Below are 22,548 nucleotides of genomic sequence, written 5' to 3'. Positions count from 1 at the left end.
AAGTGAGTGCTACTGGAGCGAAATTGGAGCGGGCGAGAAGGTTGACGCTCCAGCCTTTGGGAATCTCGCGCCGCATTCCAGTCAGATTGGGCACGCTCAGCTCCTCGCTCTGCAGTCCACTTCTGTTGCATCTCAATCAATCAAATGTGTATATATAAAGCCCTTTTTACATCAGCCGATGTCACAAAGTGCTATACAGAAACCCAGCCTAAAACCCCAAACAGCAAGCAATGCAGATGTAGAAGCACGGTGGCTAGGAAAAACTCCCTAGAAAGGCAGAAACCTAGAGAGGAACCAGGCTCTGAGGGGTGGCCAGTCCTCTTCTGGCTGTGCCGGGTGGAGATTATAACAGTACATGGCCAAGATGTTCAAATGTTCATAGATGACCAGCAGGGTCAAATAATAATAATCACAGTGGTTGTAGAGGATGCAACAGGTCAGCACCTCAGGAGTAAATGTCAGTTGGCTTTTCATAGCCGATCATTCAGAGTTAGAAACAGCAGGTGAGAGTGAGTCAAAAACAGCAGGTCCTGGACAAGGTAGCACGTCCGGTGAACAGGTCAGGGTTCCACAGGCAGAACAGTTGAAACTGGAGCAGCAGCACGACCAGGTGGACTGGGGACAACAAGGAGTCATCAGGCCAGACATGGTCCTAGGGCTCAGGTCCTGAGAGAGCGCATACTTAAATTTACACAGGACACCGGATAAGACAGGAGAAATTCTCCAGATATAACAGACTGACCCTAGCCCCCCGACACAAACTATTACAGCATAAATACTGGAGGCTGAGACAGGAGGGGTCGGGAGACACTGTGGCCCCGTCCGGCGACACCCCCGGACAGGGCCAACCAGGCAGGATATAACCCCACCCACTTTGCCAAAGCACAGCCCCCACACCACTAGAGGAATGTCTTCAAACCACCAACTTATTACCCTGAGACAAGGCTGAGTATAGCTCACTGACATCTCCCGCATGAACCCGAGGGGCGTGCCAACCCGGACAGAAAGATTACATCTGTGACTCAACCCACTTAAGTGACGCACCTCTCCTAGGGGTGGCATGGAAGAGCGCCAGTGACTCAGCCCCCGTAATAGGGTTAGAGGTAGAGAATCCCAGTGGAGAGAGGGGAACCGGCCAGGCAGAGGCAGCAAGGACAGTTCGTCACTTCAGTGCCTTTCCGTTCACATTCACACTCCTGGGCCAGACTACACTCAATCATAGGACCTTCTGAAGAGGTGAGTCCTCAATAAAGACTTAACGGTTGAGACCGAGCTCTATAGGAGAAAGCCCTGCCTCCAGCTGTTTGCTTAGAAATTCTAGGAGGCCTGCATCTTGTGACCGTAGCGTACGTTTAGGTATGTACGGCAGGACCAAATTGGAAAAATGGGTAGGAGCAAGGCCATGTAATGTTTTTTAGGTTAGCAGTAAAACCTTGAAATCAGCATCTGCGGTGAACGGTGGCAGCGCACGAGAAGTGTTTGTCAGACCATGAGCTATCCGGAAAGTCTGTCTACTCACAAAATCGTCTGTACGGTCCGAACTGTTTGGTCTACACACTAATATGTGACTCGTTTCAAGAAACTAGGCGTATGTCGCACGTCACTACTTCACAGGAGAGGGATTTGAACGTAAACATTAAATTTTTTATCAAAATGTGTTGTTCCAGAAGGCATTTCTGGCAAAAAAACATGTGAACTTTCATGTGCCTTTAACAAACTCGCATCTGTAAATGGCAACGGAAAAAGTCAGGAAGCTTCCTGCTAGCTATAATTGGCTGAGATAATGAATGGGCTGGACATGCTGAGAGATGAGTTCAGATTGGTTTGCCATGTAGCATGCTTCTGTCTATAACATGAGCTGCTCAGTATGTGTAGGTAATCCTTTCTAATGCAGCTTTTTTGAACAATATCACAAAAAACTGCCCCAAAAAATGCTGTTTGCATTGCTAGTTATAGCCTAATGTTAGCTAGCTAACATTGAACCTAGTTGGTTAGCTTTAGCTACCTGCAGGTTCATGCATTGTAGTAACGTTATGAGTTGGGATTTTGGTTCATCGTTCAGTTGGCTAAACAAAAGACTCCACTATGCAAGTAACCATTTCACTGTACCGTTTACACCTTCTGAATCCTGTGCATGTGACAAATGCATTTAGATTATATTTCATATAGTGTGTGTTTACCAGAGAATGTAATGTGAAGAACACCATGACCTGCACCAAAGTCAAATTAGGATATAACGTTAGGCCAATGAGACGGTGTCCAAGTTCTAAAATTTCCAGTAGCATGCCCTGCTTTTATTTCATAACACTCACAACCGTCAGCTATTTTCTGTAATTGGCTCGCCATTAGTATTCATTATTACAGGAAAATAATTAATTAGCTAAGTGTCAGCTATGATATAGTCATTGAACTAACAAGATAGAAATGAACCAAAACGTTGCTTGGTTTGCTAAATTTAAACATACTAAATTCATTTTTAAACAGATGGGTTTATTGGTGTTAAAATACACCAGTTATACTATTTTGGACCACCAGGCTGCTGATGTCATGCAGCCTGTCGTTTTTGTGTTTTATACTTTTTCATAACTACAAGTTTAATGTCGGACGACAATCGAATGTTCATGATGTCACCGCGACAACTGTCTACAGACATGTCGATAGACGTAGTATAAACCAGCCTTTAGTCTTGAAATGTTTGGTTGTTTTAGTACACTACTCACTGTTTAGCACATGGCCTCACATGTGAATCCTTAAAGAGATGGGTGGGGCTAAGGCTTAAGAAGGTATGAACGATGCTGAATGGGTATAGACAAAGAATAGCTCTCCAGTAGGTGAACCAAAACATTCAAGGGCCATTTTCTCAAAGTTGGGTTACACGTTTATCAACTTTCAAAGCAGAATTACTTTCCCATTGTTCCTCAACTGTAGTGTATGATATACCATTTTCTAGCTCAGTCTCTATTTTTACCCAATGTAAAAAAAAAAAAAAAAACATTGGTCACAAATGAACCCTCCGTGAAAAGGTGAGACTCGAACAAACACATACAGTACCAGTCAAAAGTTTGGACAACTACTCATTCAAGAGTTTTTCTTTATTTTAACTTTTTCTACATTGTAGTTAATAGTGAAGATGTCAAAACTATGCAATAACACATATGGAATAGAGGTCGAGCAACATGGCTGATTAATTAGGGACGATTTCAAGTTTTCATAAAAATCGTTAATTGGCAATTTTAGACGCCGATTGCATTGCACTCCACAAGGAGACTGCGTGGCAGGCTGATCTCCTGTTACGCGAGTGCAGCAAGGAGCCAAGGTAGGTTGCTAGCTAGCATTAAACTTATCTCATAAAAAACAATGAATCTTAACAATCACTAGTTAACTACACATGGTCGATGATATTACTAATTTAACTAGCTTGTCCTGCATTGCAAATAATCAATGCGGTGCCTGTTAATTTATCATCAAATCACAGCCTACTTCGCCAAACGGGTGATGATTTAACGAGCGCATTCGTGATAAAAGCACAATCGTTGCACCAATGAACCTAACCATAAACATCAATGCCTTGCTTAAAATCAATACACAAGTATCTTTTCTAAAACTTGCATATTTAGTTAAAAGAAATTCATGCTAGCAGGCAATATTAACTAGGGAAATTGTGTCACTTCTCTTGCCTTCTGTGCAAGCAGAGTCGGGGTATATGCAGCATTTTGGGCTGCCTGGCTCGTTGCAAACTGTGAAGACCATTTCTTCCTAACAAAGACCGTAATTGATTTGCCAGATTTTTACATAATTATGACATAACATTGAAGGTTGTGCAATGTAACTGCAATATTTACACTTATGGATGCCACCCATTCGATTAAAATACGGAACGGTTCCGTATTTCACAAAGAATAAAAAAAATCCGATATTATAGTTTCCGGATTTGACCATATTAATGAACTAAGGCTCGTATTTCTGTGTGTTTATTAAATTATAATTAAGTCTATGATTTGATATAGCAGTCTGACTGAGCGGTGGTAGGCAGCAGCAGGCTCGTAAGCATTAATTCAAACAGCACTTCCCTGCGTTTTATCAGCAGCTCTTCGCAATGCTTGAAGCACAGCGCTGTTTATGACTTCAAGCCTATCAACTCCCGAGATTAGGCTGGCAATACTAAAGTACCTATTAGAACATCCAATAGTCAAAGGTAAATGAAATACAAATGGTATAGAGAAATAGTCCTATAATAACTACAACCTAAAACTTCTTAACTGGGAATATTGAAGACACATGTTAAAAGGAACCACCAGCTTTCATATGTTCTGAGCAAGGAACTTAAACGTTAGCTTTTTTACATGGCACATATTGCACTTTTACTTTCTTCTCCAACACTTTGTTTTCGCATTATTTAAACCAAATTGAACATTTCATTATTTATTTGAGACAAAATAGATTTTATTTATGTATTATATTAAGTTAAAATAAGTGTTCATTCAGTATTGTTGTAATTGTCATTTATTACATATATATTTAATTGGCATCGGCTTTTTTTGGTCCTCCAATAATCGGTGTCGGCGTTGAAAAATCATAATCGGTCGACCTCTATCATGTAGTAACCAATAAGGTGTTAAACAAATCAAAATATACAGTTGAAGTTGGAAGTTTACATACACCTTAGCCAAATACATTAACTCAGTTTTTCACAATTCCAGACATTTAATCATAGTAAAAATTTCCCGTCTTAGGTCAGATCACCACTTTATTTTAAGAATGTGAAATGTCAGAATAATAGTAGAGTGATTTATTTCAGCTTTTATTTCTTTCATCACATTCCCAGTGCATCAGAAGTTACATCAAATCAAATGTATTTATATAGCCCTTCGTATATCAGCTGATATCTCAAAGTGCTGTACAGAAACCCAGCCTAAAACCCCAAACAGCAAGCAATGCAGGTGTAGAAGCACATACACTCAATTAGTATTTGGTAGCATTGCCTTTTAAATTGTCTAACTTGGGTCAAACATTTTGGGTAGCCTTCCACAAGCTTCCCACAATAAGTTGGGTCAATTTTGGCCCATTTTGGCCTCCTTGCTCGCACACACTTTTTCAGTTCTGCCCACAAATTTTCTATAGGATTGAGGTCAGGGCTTTGTGATGGCCACTTGACTTTGTTGTCCTTAAGCCATTTTGCCACAACCTTGGAAGTATGCTTGGGGTCATTGTCCATTTGGAAGACCCATTTGCAACCAAGCTTTAACTTCCTGACTGATGTCTTGTTGCTTCAATATATCCACATTGTTTTCCATCTTCATGATGCCATCTATTTTATGAAGTGCACCAGTCCCTCCTGCAGCAAAGCACCCCCACAACATGATGCTGCCACCCCTGTGCTTCACGGTTGGGATGGTGTTCTTCGGCTTGTAAGCCTCACAATTTTTCCTCCAAACATAATAATGGTCATTATGGCCAAACAGTTCTATTTTTGTTTCATCAGACCAGAGGATATTTCTCCAAAAAGTAAAATCTTTGTCCCCATGTGTAGTTCCAAACTGTAGTCTGGCTTTTTTATGGCAGTTTTGGAGCAGTGGCTTCTTTCTTGCTGAGCGGCCTTTCAGGTTATGTCGATATAGGACTCGTTTTATTGTGTATATAGATACTTTTGCACCTGTTTCCTCCAGCATCTTCACAATGTCCTTTGCTGTTGTTCTGGGATTGATTTGCACTTTTCACACCAAAGTACGATAATCTCTAGGAGACAGAGAGCCAGTTTAATCATTGGGCTTGGTGGTTTTTGCGACTGCACTTGAAGATACTGCTTTGACTGACCATGTCTCAACTAATTTCTCTTTGCTTATTTGAGCTGTTCTTGCCATCATATGGACTTGGTATTTTACCAAATAGGGCTGTCTTCTGTATACCACCCCTACCATGTCACAACACAACTGATTGGCTGAAACGCATTAAGAAGGAAAGAAATTCCACAAATTAACTTTTTCGCAAGGCACACCTCTTATTCATCCCTTTACATTTGTGTTGATAAGGTAGTTGTTGTGAATTTGTTAATTACTTATTAGATATTACTGCATGGTCCAAACCAGAAGCACAACATTTCGTTACACTCACATTAACATCTGCTGACCATGTGTATGTGACCAATAAAATGTTATTTGAGTTGAAATGCATTCCAGGTGACTACCTCGTGAAGCTGGTTGAGAGAATGCCACGAGGGCAAAGCTTTCATCAAGGCAAAGGGTGGCTAGTTTAAGTATCTCAAATATAAAATATATTTTGATTTGTTTAACACTTTTGTTTTGGTTACTACATAATTCCATATGTGTTATTTCATAGTTTTGATGTCTTCACTATTATTCTACTATGTAGAAAATTTGTAAAAAATAAAGAGAAACCCTGGAATGAGTAGGTGTGTTCAAACTTTTGACTGGTACTGTACATGTTGGTTGTCTTGCTCTAGGACGCCCACAGGCTTCACAATACGTGTCTGAAAGCCTCCCGAGTGGAGCAGTGGTCTAAGATCCTGGTTCGAGTCCAGTCCCTGTCGCAGCCGTCCGTGACCGGGAGACCCATGGGGCGGCACACAATTGGCCCAGCGTCAGCAGGGTTTTGCAGGCAGGAATGTTCTTGTCCCATCACGCTCTAGCGACTCCTGTGGCGGGCGGGGCCTAATGCACACTGACTCAGTCACCAGGTGTACGGTGTTTCCTCCGACACATTGGTGCGCCTGGCTTCCGGGTTAAGCGGGCATTGTGTCAAGAAGCAGTGCAGCTTGGCTGGGTTGTGTTTCGGAAAAGAAGCGCGGCTCTTGACCTTCGCCTCTCCCGAGTCCATACGGGAGTTGCAGCGACGAGACAAGACTGTAACTACCAATTTGGATACCACGAAATTGGGGGGGGCGGGGAAAGACTCATCTGAAAGCCCCCGGTACCAGTAAAAAAAAATATGGAAGTACAGTGCATTCAGAAAGTATTCAGACCCCTTGACTTTTTCCACATTTTGTTACATTACAGCCTTATTCTAAAATGGATTAAATACACACAAAAAACTAAATCTTCACACAATACCCCATAATGACAAAGCGAAAATTGTTTAAAAACATTTTTTTACATAAGTATTCAGACCCTTTGCTATGAGATTTGAAATTGAGCTCAGGCGCATCCTGTTTTTCCATTGATCATCCTTGATGTTTCAACAACTTGATTTGAGTACACCTGTGGAAAATTCAATTGATTGGACATGATTTGGAAAGGTACACACTTGTCTATATAAGGGTCCAATAGTTGACAGTGCATGTCTGAGCAAAAACCAAGCCATGATGTCGAAGGAATTGTCCATAGAGATCCGAGACAGGATTGTGTCAAGTCACAGATCTTGGGAAGGGTACCAAAACATTTCTGCGGCATTGAAGGTCCCCAAGAACAGTGGCCTCAATCATTCTTAAATGGAAGAAGTTTGGAACCACCAAGACTTCCTAGAGTTGGACACCCAGTCAAACTGCGCAATCGGGGGAGAAGGGCCTTGGTCAGGAAGGTGACCAAGAACCCAATGGTCACTCTGACGGTGCTCCAGAGTTCCTCTGTGGAGATGGGAGCACCTTCCATAACGACAACCATCTCTGCAGCACTCCACAAATCAGGCCTTTCTGGCCACTCTACCAGACGGAAGCCACTCCTCAGTAAAAGGCACATGACAGCCAGCTTGGAGTTTGCCAAAAGGCTGTGCATTGATGCTCCCCATCCAACCTGACAGAGCTTGAGATGATCTGCAGAGAAGAATGGGAGAAACTCCTCAAATACAGGTGTGCCAAGCTTGTAGTGTCATACCAATAAGACTTGAAGCTGTAATCGCTCCCAAAGGTGCTTCAACAAAGTACTGAGTAAAGGGTCTGAATACTTATGTGAATGTAATCTTTATATATTTTTTGTTAAATTGTAATACATACGTTTGTAAAATGTTCTAAAAACCAGTTTTTGCATTGTCATTATGGGGTGTTGTGTGTAGATTGAGGTTGTATTTATTCCATTTTAGAATACGACTAATGTAACAAAATGTAAAAGTCAAAGGATACTTTCTGAATATGGACACTGTTTAGTGCCAAAATGAAGGTGTTAATACAGGTTTAAAAATTATTTTAAAAAAAATAAAAAAAAATCCTGATCTTCTGTATCTCTCAGATATAGGACAGACACTTCAGGACAAACTTCCTTTTGATTTTCTTTTTTTTGGGGGGGGGGGGGGAGACTATCTGTTCCATGTAGTGAATCTGCTATTCGGTGTGATTGTATGGGCTAATAGCAGAAAGGCCCAAAATAAATAAAAAAATTGAAAAAAATTATACTTTAAGGGATCTTTTTAAAATTCAAAATCAAATGGCTGAAGAATCCTTGTAACCCTCCCCCGGCTTAGACAGGCCGTAGACACTTATGGGTTAATATGAAGTTCATAGCACAAGTTTACATTAGTCTGTTGTATGGTTTTGATGCGCCCACGGAGCAGACTGTGCAATTTGCATTGAATAGGCCTACATCAAGTAGCCTATGCCTGCAGCTGTAAAGTTTTTGTAGGATGTTGTAGTCCAGCCTACATCATCTAGATTGCTAACTAAATATATAAGTGTTTTGAGTTCCTACTTCCTCAGGTGGTGAATAATATAGCCTATATAGGCCAATAAGCACAAATGTTGGCAAATTTGTCTGAAGAGCCAAAAATATTTGATTCTTCTGGATCCAATTTTGACAGGTAGCACATCAAAATATCAATCATGCATTCTGATGATCTCCAGCCTTGTCCTCGTCAACATTCACACCTGTGTTAACGAGAGAATCACTGACATGATGTCAGCTGGTCCTTTTGTGGCAGGGCTGAAATGCAGTGGAAATGTTTTTTGGGGATTCCGTTCATTTGCATGGCAAAGAGGGACTTGGCAATTAATTGCAATTCATCTGATCACCCTTCATAACATTCTGGAGTATATGTAAATTGCCATCATACAAACTGAGGCAGCAGACTTTGAAAATTACTATTTGTCATTCTCAAAACTTTTGGCCACGACTGTACATTATTTTCTTTAGGAATGTAGTGTAGCAAAAGTACTTTTAAGTATTTTTACTTAAGTATTTTACAGTAGTGCCCGTGGACCGTATCGGCAGTTGGGTTTAGCTGAACGCCCGAGGTAGCTTGCGTTGTATCGATTTTATGAGGGGTTAGTGTAACAGATTTATGAACGTGCTGTAAACTCACTCCACAGCTAGCTTGAAATGTTGCGGCTGGAGCCACCCAATCGGTGCCTTTTTGTATGGCTCAATCGGTTTACACGTTGTCAACCATCGTGGTCATGTGTATGCTGCGAAGCAGAGGATCACTGTTTCGAGCCCTGTGTGGGGACTGGGACAGTGGAGGAAGCTAAACTGTTTAGCAGCACCCTGACCTCTGTGACACCTACTTCTCCTGTGTGTTTTTGTGAAGAATGCATGGCCAAAGAAGGAACGCTTCTCTTTTCTGTGGATGTCTGCCCTGCGGTCATAGATTTGGATGTAGAGGAAATGGCCCCGGTGGTGCTATTCTGTCTACAAACAGCTCCACGTATGAGTCTTTCTATAAATAATGGGGCCAATGTGTGACATTGGTATAAACATTTCAAAATGGTTTAAAATAAAAAAGTAAAAAATGCATTTCCACAAGTGTACTTGGAGGAATAAAGATGAATATATGCTAAATGATCCATAACTCCAACTATACTACACCATAGGCGTAGGACTATGCATCCTTTTAAGCAGGGTTCATACAGACATTGGCAAGTCACATTCAAAGACTTTCAGGGACGTTTTAAAGCACTTAATTGTAATTTAAGGACCTCAATGTTATACAATGATATATATTTTTTTATAATTGTACATATAGAACCTAATATGGAACCCATTTGCTGTTTTTATAATGAAAGTGACCACAAACCACGTTTGTTTTTAAAGGAAGGATTTGTATGGAAAGCCAAGTGGAAGCCAACATTAGATTTTGTTATCCTCATAATAACTGCATGTGATTTTTCGAACAGAGTAGTGCAATACCCTTCAATTGAAGCAGCGGGAAACAAACAAAAGTGGTCACATCTCTCAGAAAAACCGATTTATAAAATGTAATCACAAATAATTAGAAGGGAGCAGGAGAACTTATAAATTGTCTACAAAAATTACAGTATCTTTTCAAGCCCCAAATTGAGGATATTTACATTTTAAGGTAGGCCTATTCCAGTATTGGAATTTCTGAGCTCCAAATTAAAGTGCAGGTAGCCTACTTCAAGCCCCTTGTATGGTTTAAAATTGCAAGTCTAATATGGAAAACAAACTGTATTTTTCATGTTTATTCATTACCAGATAACCTAGTGGGCTTACTCACAATATTATGTAACTTGTCATTTATATACAGAATAATTAATAGGAATAGCGATGGGTGTTGCGCAATAGTCTATCCTACACACTTGTGCGAAGTAGACTCTGTGTTCAATCCCAGGCACAAAAACATGAACTCTATACCTTGATGCTTTCACTGTTAAATCTAACAAGACCCTGCTGTACATCAAGCAGACGACAACAAATGACCAACATCATTTCGCTAGGGATATTAGCTCCAATGTGGATCCAGGCACCACGGTCTTCACCGGCATAATGAATGAGACACCAACATATTCTGGACATTCCTCGCAAACATCTTTTTTCCCAGCACTTGGGATGTTGCATCGCATGCTTAATCACAACAGCTGTTTGTCATTTGACTGTCATTTCGAAAATTCCTTTCTGGATCAGATGATGATGTGTGACAATATCGTGGCGTAACTAATCAGCTGGCCACCAAATGCGCACCCAACAATTATTATGCATCATTATTGAAGAACCACGTTAATGACGGTATCAATTTAGGTTTTAAGTATGAAGGTAAGGTGACTCTTTCGGTTAAAAGCATTTGGTTTTGCAATGCATCAATTATTTTGGGTGAATGTGCCTATGAAAACTGTTTTCACCCCATAACATAGGAGTCATAACATATGTTACGTAGTTACACTGCATTTCTGAGGTCTCTGTACAACAAACTGTCTGACGGCTAGATCCAGGATTCTTACAGGCTTCAAGTTCAATGTCTAATTGAACTGATTAATGCTAAATATAATATAAAGACAACTTACACTGCCATAAATGCAAGGACAGAAAAGTAATGTTTTTTTTAAATAAAATTTTATTTGGCACATGCGCAGAATACAACCTTACAGTGAAATGCTTACTTACAGGCCCTTGACTCTATTTCTTGAACTGCATTGTTGGTTAAGAAAATATTTACAAAATAAACTAAAGAAAAAAATAACAATAACGAAGCTATATACAGGGGGTACCGTTACTGAGTCAGTGTTTGGGGGTACAGATTAGTGGAGGTATTTTGTACATGTAGATTGGGGTAAAGTGACTATGCATAGATGATAAACAGCGAGTAGCAGCAGTGTAAAAACAAAGGGGGCTCAGTGTAAATAGTCCGGGTGCCATTTTATTATTTGTTCAGCAGTTTTATGGCTTTGGGGTAAAAGCTGTTAAGGAGCCTTTTGGACCTCGACTTGGCACTCCGGTACCGCTTGCTGTGCGGTACTGGAGTGAACAGTCTGTGATTGGAGTCTTTGACAATTTTTTTGTGGTCTTCCTCTGACATGCCTAGTATATAGGTCCTGGATGGTAGGAAGCTTGGCCCCAGTGACGTACTGGGCCGTACGCACAACCTTCTCTAGCGCCTTACGGTCGGATGCCGAGCAGTGGCCATACCAGTTGGTGATGCAACCGGTCAGGATGCTCTCGATGGTGCAGGATGCTCTTTGTCACGCAATCTTAGATAAATCCATCAAGACACCAACCATGATAAAGGGTTAAACAGGTTTTAAATGAACATGTGACTTTTAAGTAGAGCATTGACCCCCCCCCCCCCCTTATTTCTTAACTTCTCTAGGATAGGGGGCAGCATTTTCACGTTTGGATGAAAAGCGTGCCCAGAGTAAACTGCCTCCTACTCAGTCCCAGATGCTAATATATGCATATTATTATTAGTATTGGATAGAAAACACTCTGAAGATTCTAAAACTGTTTGAATCATGTCTGTGACTATAACAGAACTTATTTGGCAGGCAAAACCCCGAGGACAAACCATTCAGATTTCTTTTTTTTGTTGAGGTCACTCTCTTTTCAATGAGATTTCATTGGGAATCCAGATTTCTAAGGGACCTTCCTGCAGTTCCTATCGCTTCCACTGGATGTCAACAGTCTTTAGAAATTGGTTGAGGTTTTTCCTTTGAGAAATGAAGAAGTAGCCATGTTCAGAATGAGGCTCCAGTAAAGTGTACTGTTTGTTGGAGGCGCGTGACCAGAAAGCATGCTACACATTATTTTCCTCCGGTATTGAACACAGATCATCCCGTCTTCAATTTTATCGAGTATTTACGTAAAAAAATACCTAAAGTTGCATTACAAAAGTAGTTTGAAATGTTTGGACAAAGCTTACAGGTAACTTTTGAGATATTTTGTAGTCACGTTGTGGAAGTTGGAACCGGTGTTTTTCTGGATCAAACGCGCCAGATAAATGTACATTTTGGATATATATCGACGAAATTAATCGAAGAAAAGGACCATTTGTGATGTTTATGGGACATATTGGAGTGCCAACAGAAGAAGCTCATCAAAGGTAAGGCATGAATTATATCTTTATTTCTGCGTTTTGTGTCGCGCCGGGAGGGTTGAAATGATGGTCTGTGATTGTTAGCTGGGGTGCTATCCTCAGATAATAGCATTGTTTGCTTTCGCCGTAAAGCATTTTTGAAATCTGACACGTTGGCTGGATTCACAACAAGTGTAGCTTTAATTTGGTATGTTGAATGTGTGATTTCATGAAAGTTACATTTTTATAGTAATTTATTTTAATTTGGCGCTCTGCATTTTCACTGGATGTTGGCCAGGTGGGACGCTACCGTCCCACATATCCCAGAGAGGTTAATGTAATGACATTACAAAAAAAATTGCTGATTTATTTTCAATTACTTAACTGTAACACGCTGCCCAGTGTAGGAAATCCTCACTGGTACCCCTAGTGTTTTACAGAAGACCCATATAGTCTGGGCCTGCTAAAGTAGGACTCTGGGGTGGAAGTATAAAATATCAATTAATTCAACCGGTGTTTAATAATCTGTTTGCTGTGTTTCCTCTGCATGTCTTCGCAGCAAGGTGCGTTAGCCCCCTGGTCCAAAGCAACATTCAAGGCTGCAAACACCAATAACATTCAGTTGAAACAAGAATAAGCTAGCATAAGTTTGAATTTGTTTAGATAGGCAGTAGTATTAGTAGGTGAAACACTAACTGCATTTGTCAAAGAAACAAGATCAAGGGCTAGAAGAGCAGTGGTCTCAAGTTGTGCCAAAAGCTGAGGAATTGGGTAACATGCTGACCACTCGCGTTGCAAAATAAATTTAAACAAACATGTTATTCAATTATTGCACCCACCCTGCTCGCGCGCGCCAACGAGCGTTGCCAAGCACTAAAATAGAAGTCAGTTCTATTTGTGATGCTGAACACGGTGCAAATCCTGCCTCTCCCATCTCCTCCTCGTTTATAGAGGCAGATTCCCATGTGCCATCTCCTCATTGGTTATACCCACGTGGGTGATTGAAAGATGTACTGAGTTCGGTCAGTCATCGTGATAACTATGAAAGTTAGATGAAAGTTAGTTAGATACCAAAGAAGAAAAAGCCTGGAAGGAGGAGAGATGACTAGAAACTATTCGGTTGACCGTTTTATGTGTGGATTAATTGTCGGAGTAGAGGACCTTGTGCATTTCAGGTAAAAATAACAAAGCCGCGTTTATATCCCAGGACAAATTATCTAGCAACAGCAAGCTAGCTAAATAGGACATATTAGCTAGCAACTGCAAGCTAGCTAGCTAAATTGCCATAAATGTTTAATGCTTTTCGACCTGTCCCCAAATTAATATAATTGGTTCAGAGTTTGTTTTGATATTTTAACCTGTGTTTGGTGCGGGGGGACAAAGTTAATTTGCGCACGATGGCGCACAGTGTAAGAATGACAGATGAGAGTCTGAAGTGGTTGACAAACCACTTTTTGTCCTTTTGCCCAATTTATTTTAGAGGTTCTGGTCCAGTTACTTGCAGGTACATTGTGGAGATAAACTTGGTTGGCAGTGGATGGGGAATCTATTCTCCCCATCGCGTCAATGGATGTGATGGGACAGAAGACCATATGCAGGCTCTACATGTGTACTGTTTTGCTAGTTATTCTAGTTCTGTTCAAGGTGCCTATTCATAAAGGCCTAGTCCTATTACAAATATGGGGATGGATGGAGAGGTGCCAGGAAAGAGGATTCAGCCTCCTAGAGAATAGAGTTGGTGCCGTCTTCTACCGTCTTCCTCTATAGGATTCCTGCAGGTCAGATTATACCACCCCCTCTCCCATTCCTCCTCCCTCTCTTGGTTTAGGGTTCTGGAGTGTCCCGATAAGTGGTGTGATTCTGGGATTAGGGTTAGTTCCACTGGAGTGTCTTTTGGGATAATAGATGCTACTGGGAATGTGGATGTTGGGAAACAAACAACACATTATCACTGGAGGACAGAGAACACAGAAAGCCCAGCTGGTGACTGTCTGCCCAGGACCTTACAAAGACTAGGCTCCCGCAGGGGGTCTTTGTGTTCGTTGTGTATGTGTGCGCATTACTTTGTTCGTACAGTGTATGTGTTTTGTGTTATTGTCTAGGCCTAAGTATGTTTTAGGTCAATTCCACGCTAACAGTGATGCTGAGATTTTTCACTTTAAAATTTGAAACAAGGATTGCAAAGTTACCAAACTGCACTGATCTTTAAGTAAATGTGTTTTTGTAATATATTCTGTGGAAATTGGTAAAAGTTGTCCTTGTGCATAGAGTTGTATGGTTTGTTTAACTTTGCAATCATTCATTTTGTTTGCCGTACATTTTTAAAGTGAAAAATCACTCTTATGGTAGAATTGCTCTTTATAAGATTGTAGCGAGTAGAGTGGCTGTCTAAGTTGTGCCCAAAATGTAAACAAAAAGGTTACGCCCTTTGTTGGGAGTTGAGGAAAGTGTCAAAAACAATTTTCCTCTTGAGTCTGTCCTACGATCCGCTGTCTGTCCTATGATCCGCTGTCAGCATCCCTGTTCTCAGTGTTCCTGTGAAATGACCTAAGTGTGTGTGTGTGTGTGCGCCCGCCCACCTGGGTGTGACTCAAACCTAGCGCCATAAGTGGTTTCTTCTGCGGACACGACAGCTCAAGCTCTCTCACGCCAAACAGCCAGTTAGTCAGAGGCACAGATAAAGTTGCAGAACAATAATTGTCTGTGTGTGTCGTCTGTCAAGACCAAAGCTCTCCACGTGCTGAAGAATCGCTGCATTGTCTCGTGTCATAAAATACTCACAGCTGTCACAAGGCCATGGCCAATAAAGAGTTAATGAAGTGCCATTCGGTCTTTATTTGCGCTCTGCACAGAGGTGTCACTGTTTAAAGAATAAAGATAGCCAAGTGATTATGATATTCAGTGTTTTGTGGTGGCAAGTGAGATGCAATGACATGCTAGGTGTTCCCATATAATTCCAGTCATTGATCCAACAACTATCCATTTAAAAGCGCGTCTTGGCAGAAATGTATATGAGTGCATTCGGAAAGTAATCAGACCCCTTGAATTTTTTCACATTTTGTTACGTTACAGCCTTATTCTAAAATGTATAACATTTTTCCCCCCTCAATCTGCACAAACTATCCCATAATGACAAAGCAAAAATAGGTTTTTAGACATTTTTGCAAATGTATTACAAAATATATATATATATATAGATATATATATATAGATATGTATATGTACAGTGGGGAGAAGAAGTATTTGATACACTGCCGATTTTGCAGGTTTTCCTACTTACAAAGCATGTAGAGGTCTGTAATTTTTATCATAGGTAGTACACTTCAACTGTGAGAGACGGAATCTAAAACAAAAATCCAGAAAATCACATTGTATGATTTTTAAGTAATTAATTTGCATTTTATTGCATGACATAAATATTTGATACATCAGAAAAGCAGAACTTAATATTTGGTGCAGAAACCTTTTTTTGCAATTACAGAGATCATACGTTTCCTGTAGTTCTTGACCAGGTTTGCACACACTGCAGCAGGAATTTTGGCCCACTCCTCCATACAGACCTTCTCCAGATCCTTCAGGTTTCGGGGCTGTCGCTGGGCAATACGGACTTTCAGCTCCCTCCAAAGATTTTCTATTGGGTTCAGGTCTGGAGACTGGCTAGGCCACTCCAGGACCTTGAGATGCTTCTTACGGAGCCACTCCTTAGTTGCCCTGGCTGTGTCTTTCGGGTTGTTGTCATGCTGGAAGACCCAGCCACGACCCATCTTCAATGCTCTTACTGAGGGAAGGAGGTTGTTGGCCAAGATCTCGCGATACATGGCCCCATCCATCCTCCCCTCAATACGGTGCAGTCGTCCTGTCCCCTTTGCAGAAAAGCATCCCCAAAGAATGATGTTTCCAACTCCATGCTTCACGGACCAAGGTTTGGTAACTAACTACTGACATGGTACAAATTGGTTTCATGAGAATCACCCCAATAGTCGCAATGAAGCGCATCATGCCTTTTATTCACGCCCAACAGATGTGTTGTTGGCGTCACCCTGCCACCTCACTGGGTTTACTTCTATATCGTAACGATATGATGGGGTTGTTTAAGGGTAACACTTATTTTTTAAAGACAACATATTCTCTCTTACGAAAGCGACCCGACCCAAGAGGGAGCAAACGAAATGGAACCGCACAGCATCTCACAATGCTAGGCCGTAAGAGCAGAGTTGAGCGTAAATGGAGCATAACAGATAGCCCCGTAGTGGCCCAGCAGTGTTTTCAAGTAAAGTTTGTTTACATCTCTCTAAAGCATAATAAGGGAGTCCTGATCCAAATGGTTCCTCCGCAGGGATTTCAGCAATGCACATACTCTCTTTCCAGAGCAACACACACACACGTAAGAGTCCCTGAGGGCCTCTCTGGTTCACACCGTATCATCACTCATTATGAGAATCGGTCTGCAGCTCGTGCCGTGCACCAAAGCTTCTCATACACACCACTGATGAGGGCCCAAGGGAGAGAGCGAATCACGCGCGCACACACACACACCTCCCTTTCCCAGCTTGTCAGTCCAGGGGGGTGGGGGGTGGGTATGATGGACTAGCCAAACCAGTGAAGCCACATGCCAAAAGCCCTACACTGGCAGAGAGAGCGGGAGGGGTGTACTTCACCACTAGGCTTCTCAGCACATTTTCATGCCCTTATATGTTCATGAGCCACTCGAGGGAGGGGCTGCCCGCCCCTCGCTGTCAGTTTCACATATCACCTCCAAACAGGAAGTGTTGTGGTGCAACTGAGTAGCGGCGGGCAGACAGATGCTGGAGGCGCCGACCTTATGAAGAGAGGGCAACTCTCTGGGTGTACAGTGGCTGAGAAGTGAGAATTTTGGTAGTGAACTCACTCTATTCGTCCTTCATGATTTAGCCTCAATAACAGAAAAGACAGGGAGAGGAAAGTTGACCATAAATGGTTGAAAACATATTTACCCAATGTTATCCCTATCCCTCTGTGCGTGTCCTGATGTTTGTGTTGCTGACCTCACCAGTCTCCAGACCTGAGATCTCAAAGTTTAGGAAAACGTTGCCTGTGTGACTCACTGATCTAAGAGATTTGTGTTGGTACTAAGCCTACCCTTGCATTTCTGACGTTTGTGTTTGAAAGTGTGTTCCTTTTGTTTTTGCAGGTACGCATAGCAGCAAACTTTGTCATCCACGCCCCACCAGGAGAGTTCAATGAAGTTTTCAACGGTGAGCTTTTGTGTGTGGCCTATGTTTTAGGATGCGTGTGTGTTGACCAAAGCCAGGAGCAGGGGATCACAACTCGCACTTTAGGTAGTAAGCTGTAGCGAGTATTTCTCCCTAGAGATGTTATGACACATAATTCCTCAGCACCTTGAAACCACACACATACAGAGCCTTCTCTCTTAGCATCCAGCTAACACTCACACATACAGAGCCTTCTCTCTTGGCATCTAGCTAACACTCACACATACAGAGCCTTCTCTCTTGGCATCTAGCTAACACTCACACATACAGAGCCTTCTCTCTTGGCATCTAGCTAACGCTCACACATACAGAGCCTTCTCTCTTGGCATCTAGCTAACGCTCACACATACAGAGCCTTCTCTCTTAGCATCTAGCTAACGCTCACACATACAGAGCCTTCTCTCTTAGCATCTAGCTAACGCTCACACATACAGAGCCTTCTCTCTTAGCATCTAGCTAACGCTCACACATACAGAGCCTTCTCTCTTAGCATCTAGCTAACGCTCACACATACAGAGCCTTCTCTCTTAGCATCTAGCTAACACTCACACATACAGAGCCTTCTCTCTTAGCATCTAGCTAACACTCACACATACAGAGCCTTCTCTCTTAGCATCTAGCTAACACTCACACATACAGAGCCTTCTCTCTTAGCATCTAGCTAACACTCACACATACAGAGCCTTCTCTCTTAGCATCTAGCTAACGCTCACACATAGAGCCTTCTCTCTTAGCATCTAGCTAACACTCACACATACAGAGCCTCCTCTCTTAGCATCTAGCTAACACTCACACATACAGAGCCTTCTCTCTTAGCATCTAGCTAACACTCACACATACAGAGCCTTCTCTCTTAGCATCTAGCTAACACTCACACATACAGAGCCTTCTCTCTTAGCATCTAGCTAACGCTCACACATACAGAGCCTTCTCTCTTAGCATCTAGCTAACACTCACACATACAGAGCCTCCTCTCTTAGCATCTAGCTAACACTCACACATACAGAGCCTTCTCTCTTAGCATCTAGCTAACACTCACACATACAGAGCCTTCTCTCTTAGCATCTAGCTAACACTCACACATACAGAGCCTTCTCTCTTAGCATCTAGCTAACACTCACACATACAGAGCCTTCTCTCTAGTTTTCTTAACTGTCAGCTCTGAAAGAGAGGTGAGCCTTGTTTTTTAATTTAATTGAACCCTTATTTAACTAGGCAAGTCAGTTAAGAACAAATTCTTATTTACAATGACGGCCTACCAAAAGGCCTGCTGCGGGGACGGGGGCCTGGGATTTAAAAAAAAATACAATATAAATATAAGACAAAACACACATCACAACAAGAGAGACACAACACTACATAAAGCGAGACCTAAGATGACAACATAAGGCAGCAACACATAACAACAAAGCATGGTAGCAACACAACATGGTAGCAGCACAAAAACATGGTCCAAACATTATTGGGAAAAGTCAACAGCACCAAGGTCAAGAAGGTAGAGACAACATTACATCACACAAAGCAGCCACAACTGTCAGTAAGAGTGTCCATGATTGAGTCTTTAAATGAAGAGATTGAGATAAAACTGTCCAGTTTGAGTGTTTGTTACAGCTCGTTCCAGTCGCTAGCTGCAGCGAACTGAAAAGAGGAGCGACCCAGGGATGTGTGCGCTTTTGGGGACCTTTTAACAGAATGTGACTGGCAGAACAGGTGTTGTATGTGGAGAATGAGGGCTGCAGTAGATATCTCAGATAGGGGGGAGTGAGGCCTAAGAGGGTTTTATAAATAAGCATCAACCAGTAGGTCTTGCGACGGGTATACAGAGATGAGCAGTTTACAGAGGAGTATAGAGTGCAGTGATGTGTCCTATAAGAAGCATTGGTGGCAAATCTGATGGCCGAATGGTAAAGACCATCTAGCCGCTCGAGAGCACCCTTACCTGTCGATCTATAAATTACGTCTCCGTAATCTAGCATGGGTAGGATGGTCATCTGATTCAGGGTTAGTTTGGCAGCTGGGGTGAAAGAGGAGCGATTACGATAGAGGAAACCAAGTCTAGATTTAACTTTAGCCTGCAGCTTTGATATGTGCTGAGAGGACAGTGCACCATCTAGCCATACTTCCAAGTACTTGTAAGCTCTAAAACTCTCAGAGGTAGTAATAACACCTGTGGGAAGAGGGGCATTCTTCTAACCAAACCACATTAACTTTGTTTTGGAGGTGTTCAGTACAAGGTTAAGGGTGGAGAAAGCTTGTTGGACACTAAGAAAGCTTTGCTGTAGAGCATTTAACACAAAATCCGGGGAGGGACCGGCTGAGTATAAGACTGTGCCATCTGCATATAAATAGATGAGAGCTTCCTACTGCCTAAGCTATGTTGTTGATGTAAAGTGAGAAGAACGTGGGGCCTAGGATTGAGCCTTGGGGTACTCCCTTGGTGACAGACAGTGGCTGAGACAGCAGATTTTCTTACTTTATACACTGCACACTCTGAGAGAGGTAGTTAGTAAACCAGGCCAAAGACCCCTCAGAGACACCAATACTCCTTAGCCGGCCCACAAAAATGGGATGGTCTACCATATCAAAAGCTTTGGCCAGGTCAATAAAAATAGCAGCACAATATTGCTTAGAATCAAGGGCAATGGTGACATTGAGGACCTTTTTAAGGTTGCAGTGACACATCCATAACCTGAGCAGAATCCAGATTGCATACCCGAGAGAATACTATAGACATCAAAGTCAGTCAGTTGATTATTGACAAGTAGCATCCCACCTCTTCAACAGCCAGTGACACTGCAGGGCGCCAAATTCAAAACAACAGAAATCCCATCATTAAAATTCCTCAAACACACATGTATTTTACACCATTTTAAAGATACACTTGTTGTAAATCCAGCCACAGTGTCCAATTTCAAAAAGGCTGTACGACGAAAGCCAACCAAACGATTGTTAGGTGAGTGCCTATTCACAGAATAACACAGCCATTTTTCCAGCCAAAGAGAAGATTCACAAAAAGCAGAAATATAGATAAAATTAATCACTAACCTTTGATGATCTTCATCAGATGACACTCATAGGACTTCATGTTACACAATACATGTATATTTGTTCGGTAAAGTTCATATTGATATCAAAAAATCTGAGTTTACATTGGCGTCTTACGTTCAGAAGTCACAAAACATCCTTTGATTTTGCAGAGAGCCACATCAATTTACAGGAATACTCATATGTTACTCAATACTCAATTTACAGGAATACTCAACTGTTATGCATGGAATTTTAGATGCACTTCTCCTTAATGCAACCGCTGTGTCAGATTTCAAAAAAGCTTTACGAAAAACGCAAACCATGCAATAATCTGAGTTGGCGCTCAGAGCCCAATCAAGACACAAATATAGCCGCCATATTATGCAGTCAACAGAAGTCAGAAATAACATTATAAACATTCACTTACCTTTGATGATCTTCATCAGAATGCACTCCCAGGAATCCAGGTTCCACAATAAATGTTTGTTTTGTTCGATGATGTCCATCATTTATGTCCAAATTCCTCCTTGTTGTTCTAGCGTTCAGTACACTTTCCAAACTCACGATGCGCGGGCAGGTCCAGCGGAAAGTACGGACGAAAAGTTAAAGTTATATTACAGTCCGTAAAAACATGACAAACGAAGTATTGAATCAATCTTTAGGATGTTTTTAACATAATTCTTCAATAATGTTCCAACCGGAGTATTCCTGTGTCTTCAGAATAGCGATGGATCAGAGCTCGCTCTCACGTGAACGCGCATGGTCAGATCATGGTCACCTCATGGGAGACCTGACTCATTCCTCTCTCCTTCGGCCCCACTAAACAGTAGAGGCATCAGACAAGGTTCTAACGACTGTTGACATCTAGTGGAAGCCTTAGGAAGTGCAACATTACCAATATCCTACTGTATCTTCAATAGGAGCTGAGTTGAAAATCGACCAACCTCAGATTTCCCACTTCCTGGTTGGATTTTTTCTCAGGTTTTTGCCTGCCATATGAGTTCTGTTATACTCACAGACATCATTCAAACAGTTTTAGAAACTTCAGAGTGTTTTCTATCCAAATCTACAAATAATATGCATATGCATGTCTAGCTTTTATTACTTTGTAGCAGGCCGTTTACTCTGGGCATGCTTTTCATGAAAATACTGCCCCCACCCCAAAGAAGTTAAGGAGCTCCTTTAGCACCTCGGACTCTGTGACTGCCTGCAGGGAGAAACTTTGTAGCGGGGCAGTGGGAAAAAGGGAGAAGCATCAGGGATAGTCGCATTAGAAGGGGTGGGAGATGAGGAAATGTAGGACGGGCAAGGAGGCATGGCTGAGTCAAATAGGAATCCTGACTTAATGAAGTGGTGATTTAAAGAGCTCAGCCATGTGCTTCTTGTCAGTAACAACCACCTCATCAACATTAAGGGACATGGTCAGCTATGAGGAGGAGGGTTATTCTCCAGGTCTTTAACTGTTTTCCAGAACTTCCTGGGGTTAGACCCACAGAGAGAGAGAACTGCTCCTTAAAGTAACTAACTTTGGCCTTCCTGGATAGCCTGAGTGCACGTATTTCTCATTTGCCTGAACGAGAGCCAG

General features: G+C 41.8%; 1 protein-coding gene across 1 annotated transcript in view; it reads left to right on the top strand.

Moving 5' to 3' along the window:
- The window catches only part of LOC120053522 (F-actin-capping protein subunit alpha-2-like), a 52,605-nt gene that overhangs the window by 4,032 nt on the left and 26,025 nt on the right, over nt 1-22,548 (top strand). The window contains exon 2 of the mRNA XM_039000656.1: nt 17,855-17,918. Coding sequence (XP_038856584.1) covers nt 17,855-17,918 — 64 coding nt within the window. The remainder of the gene's footprint in view (nt 1-17,854; nt 17,919-22,548) is intronic.

Source organism: Salvelinus namaycush, chromosome 9 (genome assembly GCF_016432855.1).
Source record: "Salvelinus namaycush isolate Seneca chromosome 9, SaNama_1.0, whole genome shotgun sequence".
In the NCBI taxonomy this organism is placed as follows: Eukaryota; Metazoa; Chordata; class Actinopteri; order Salmoniformes; family Salmonidae; genus Salvelinus; species Salvelinus namaycush.
This window is presented reverse-complemented; position numbering and strand designations above follow the sequence as displayed.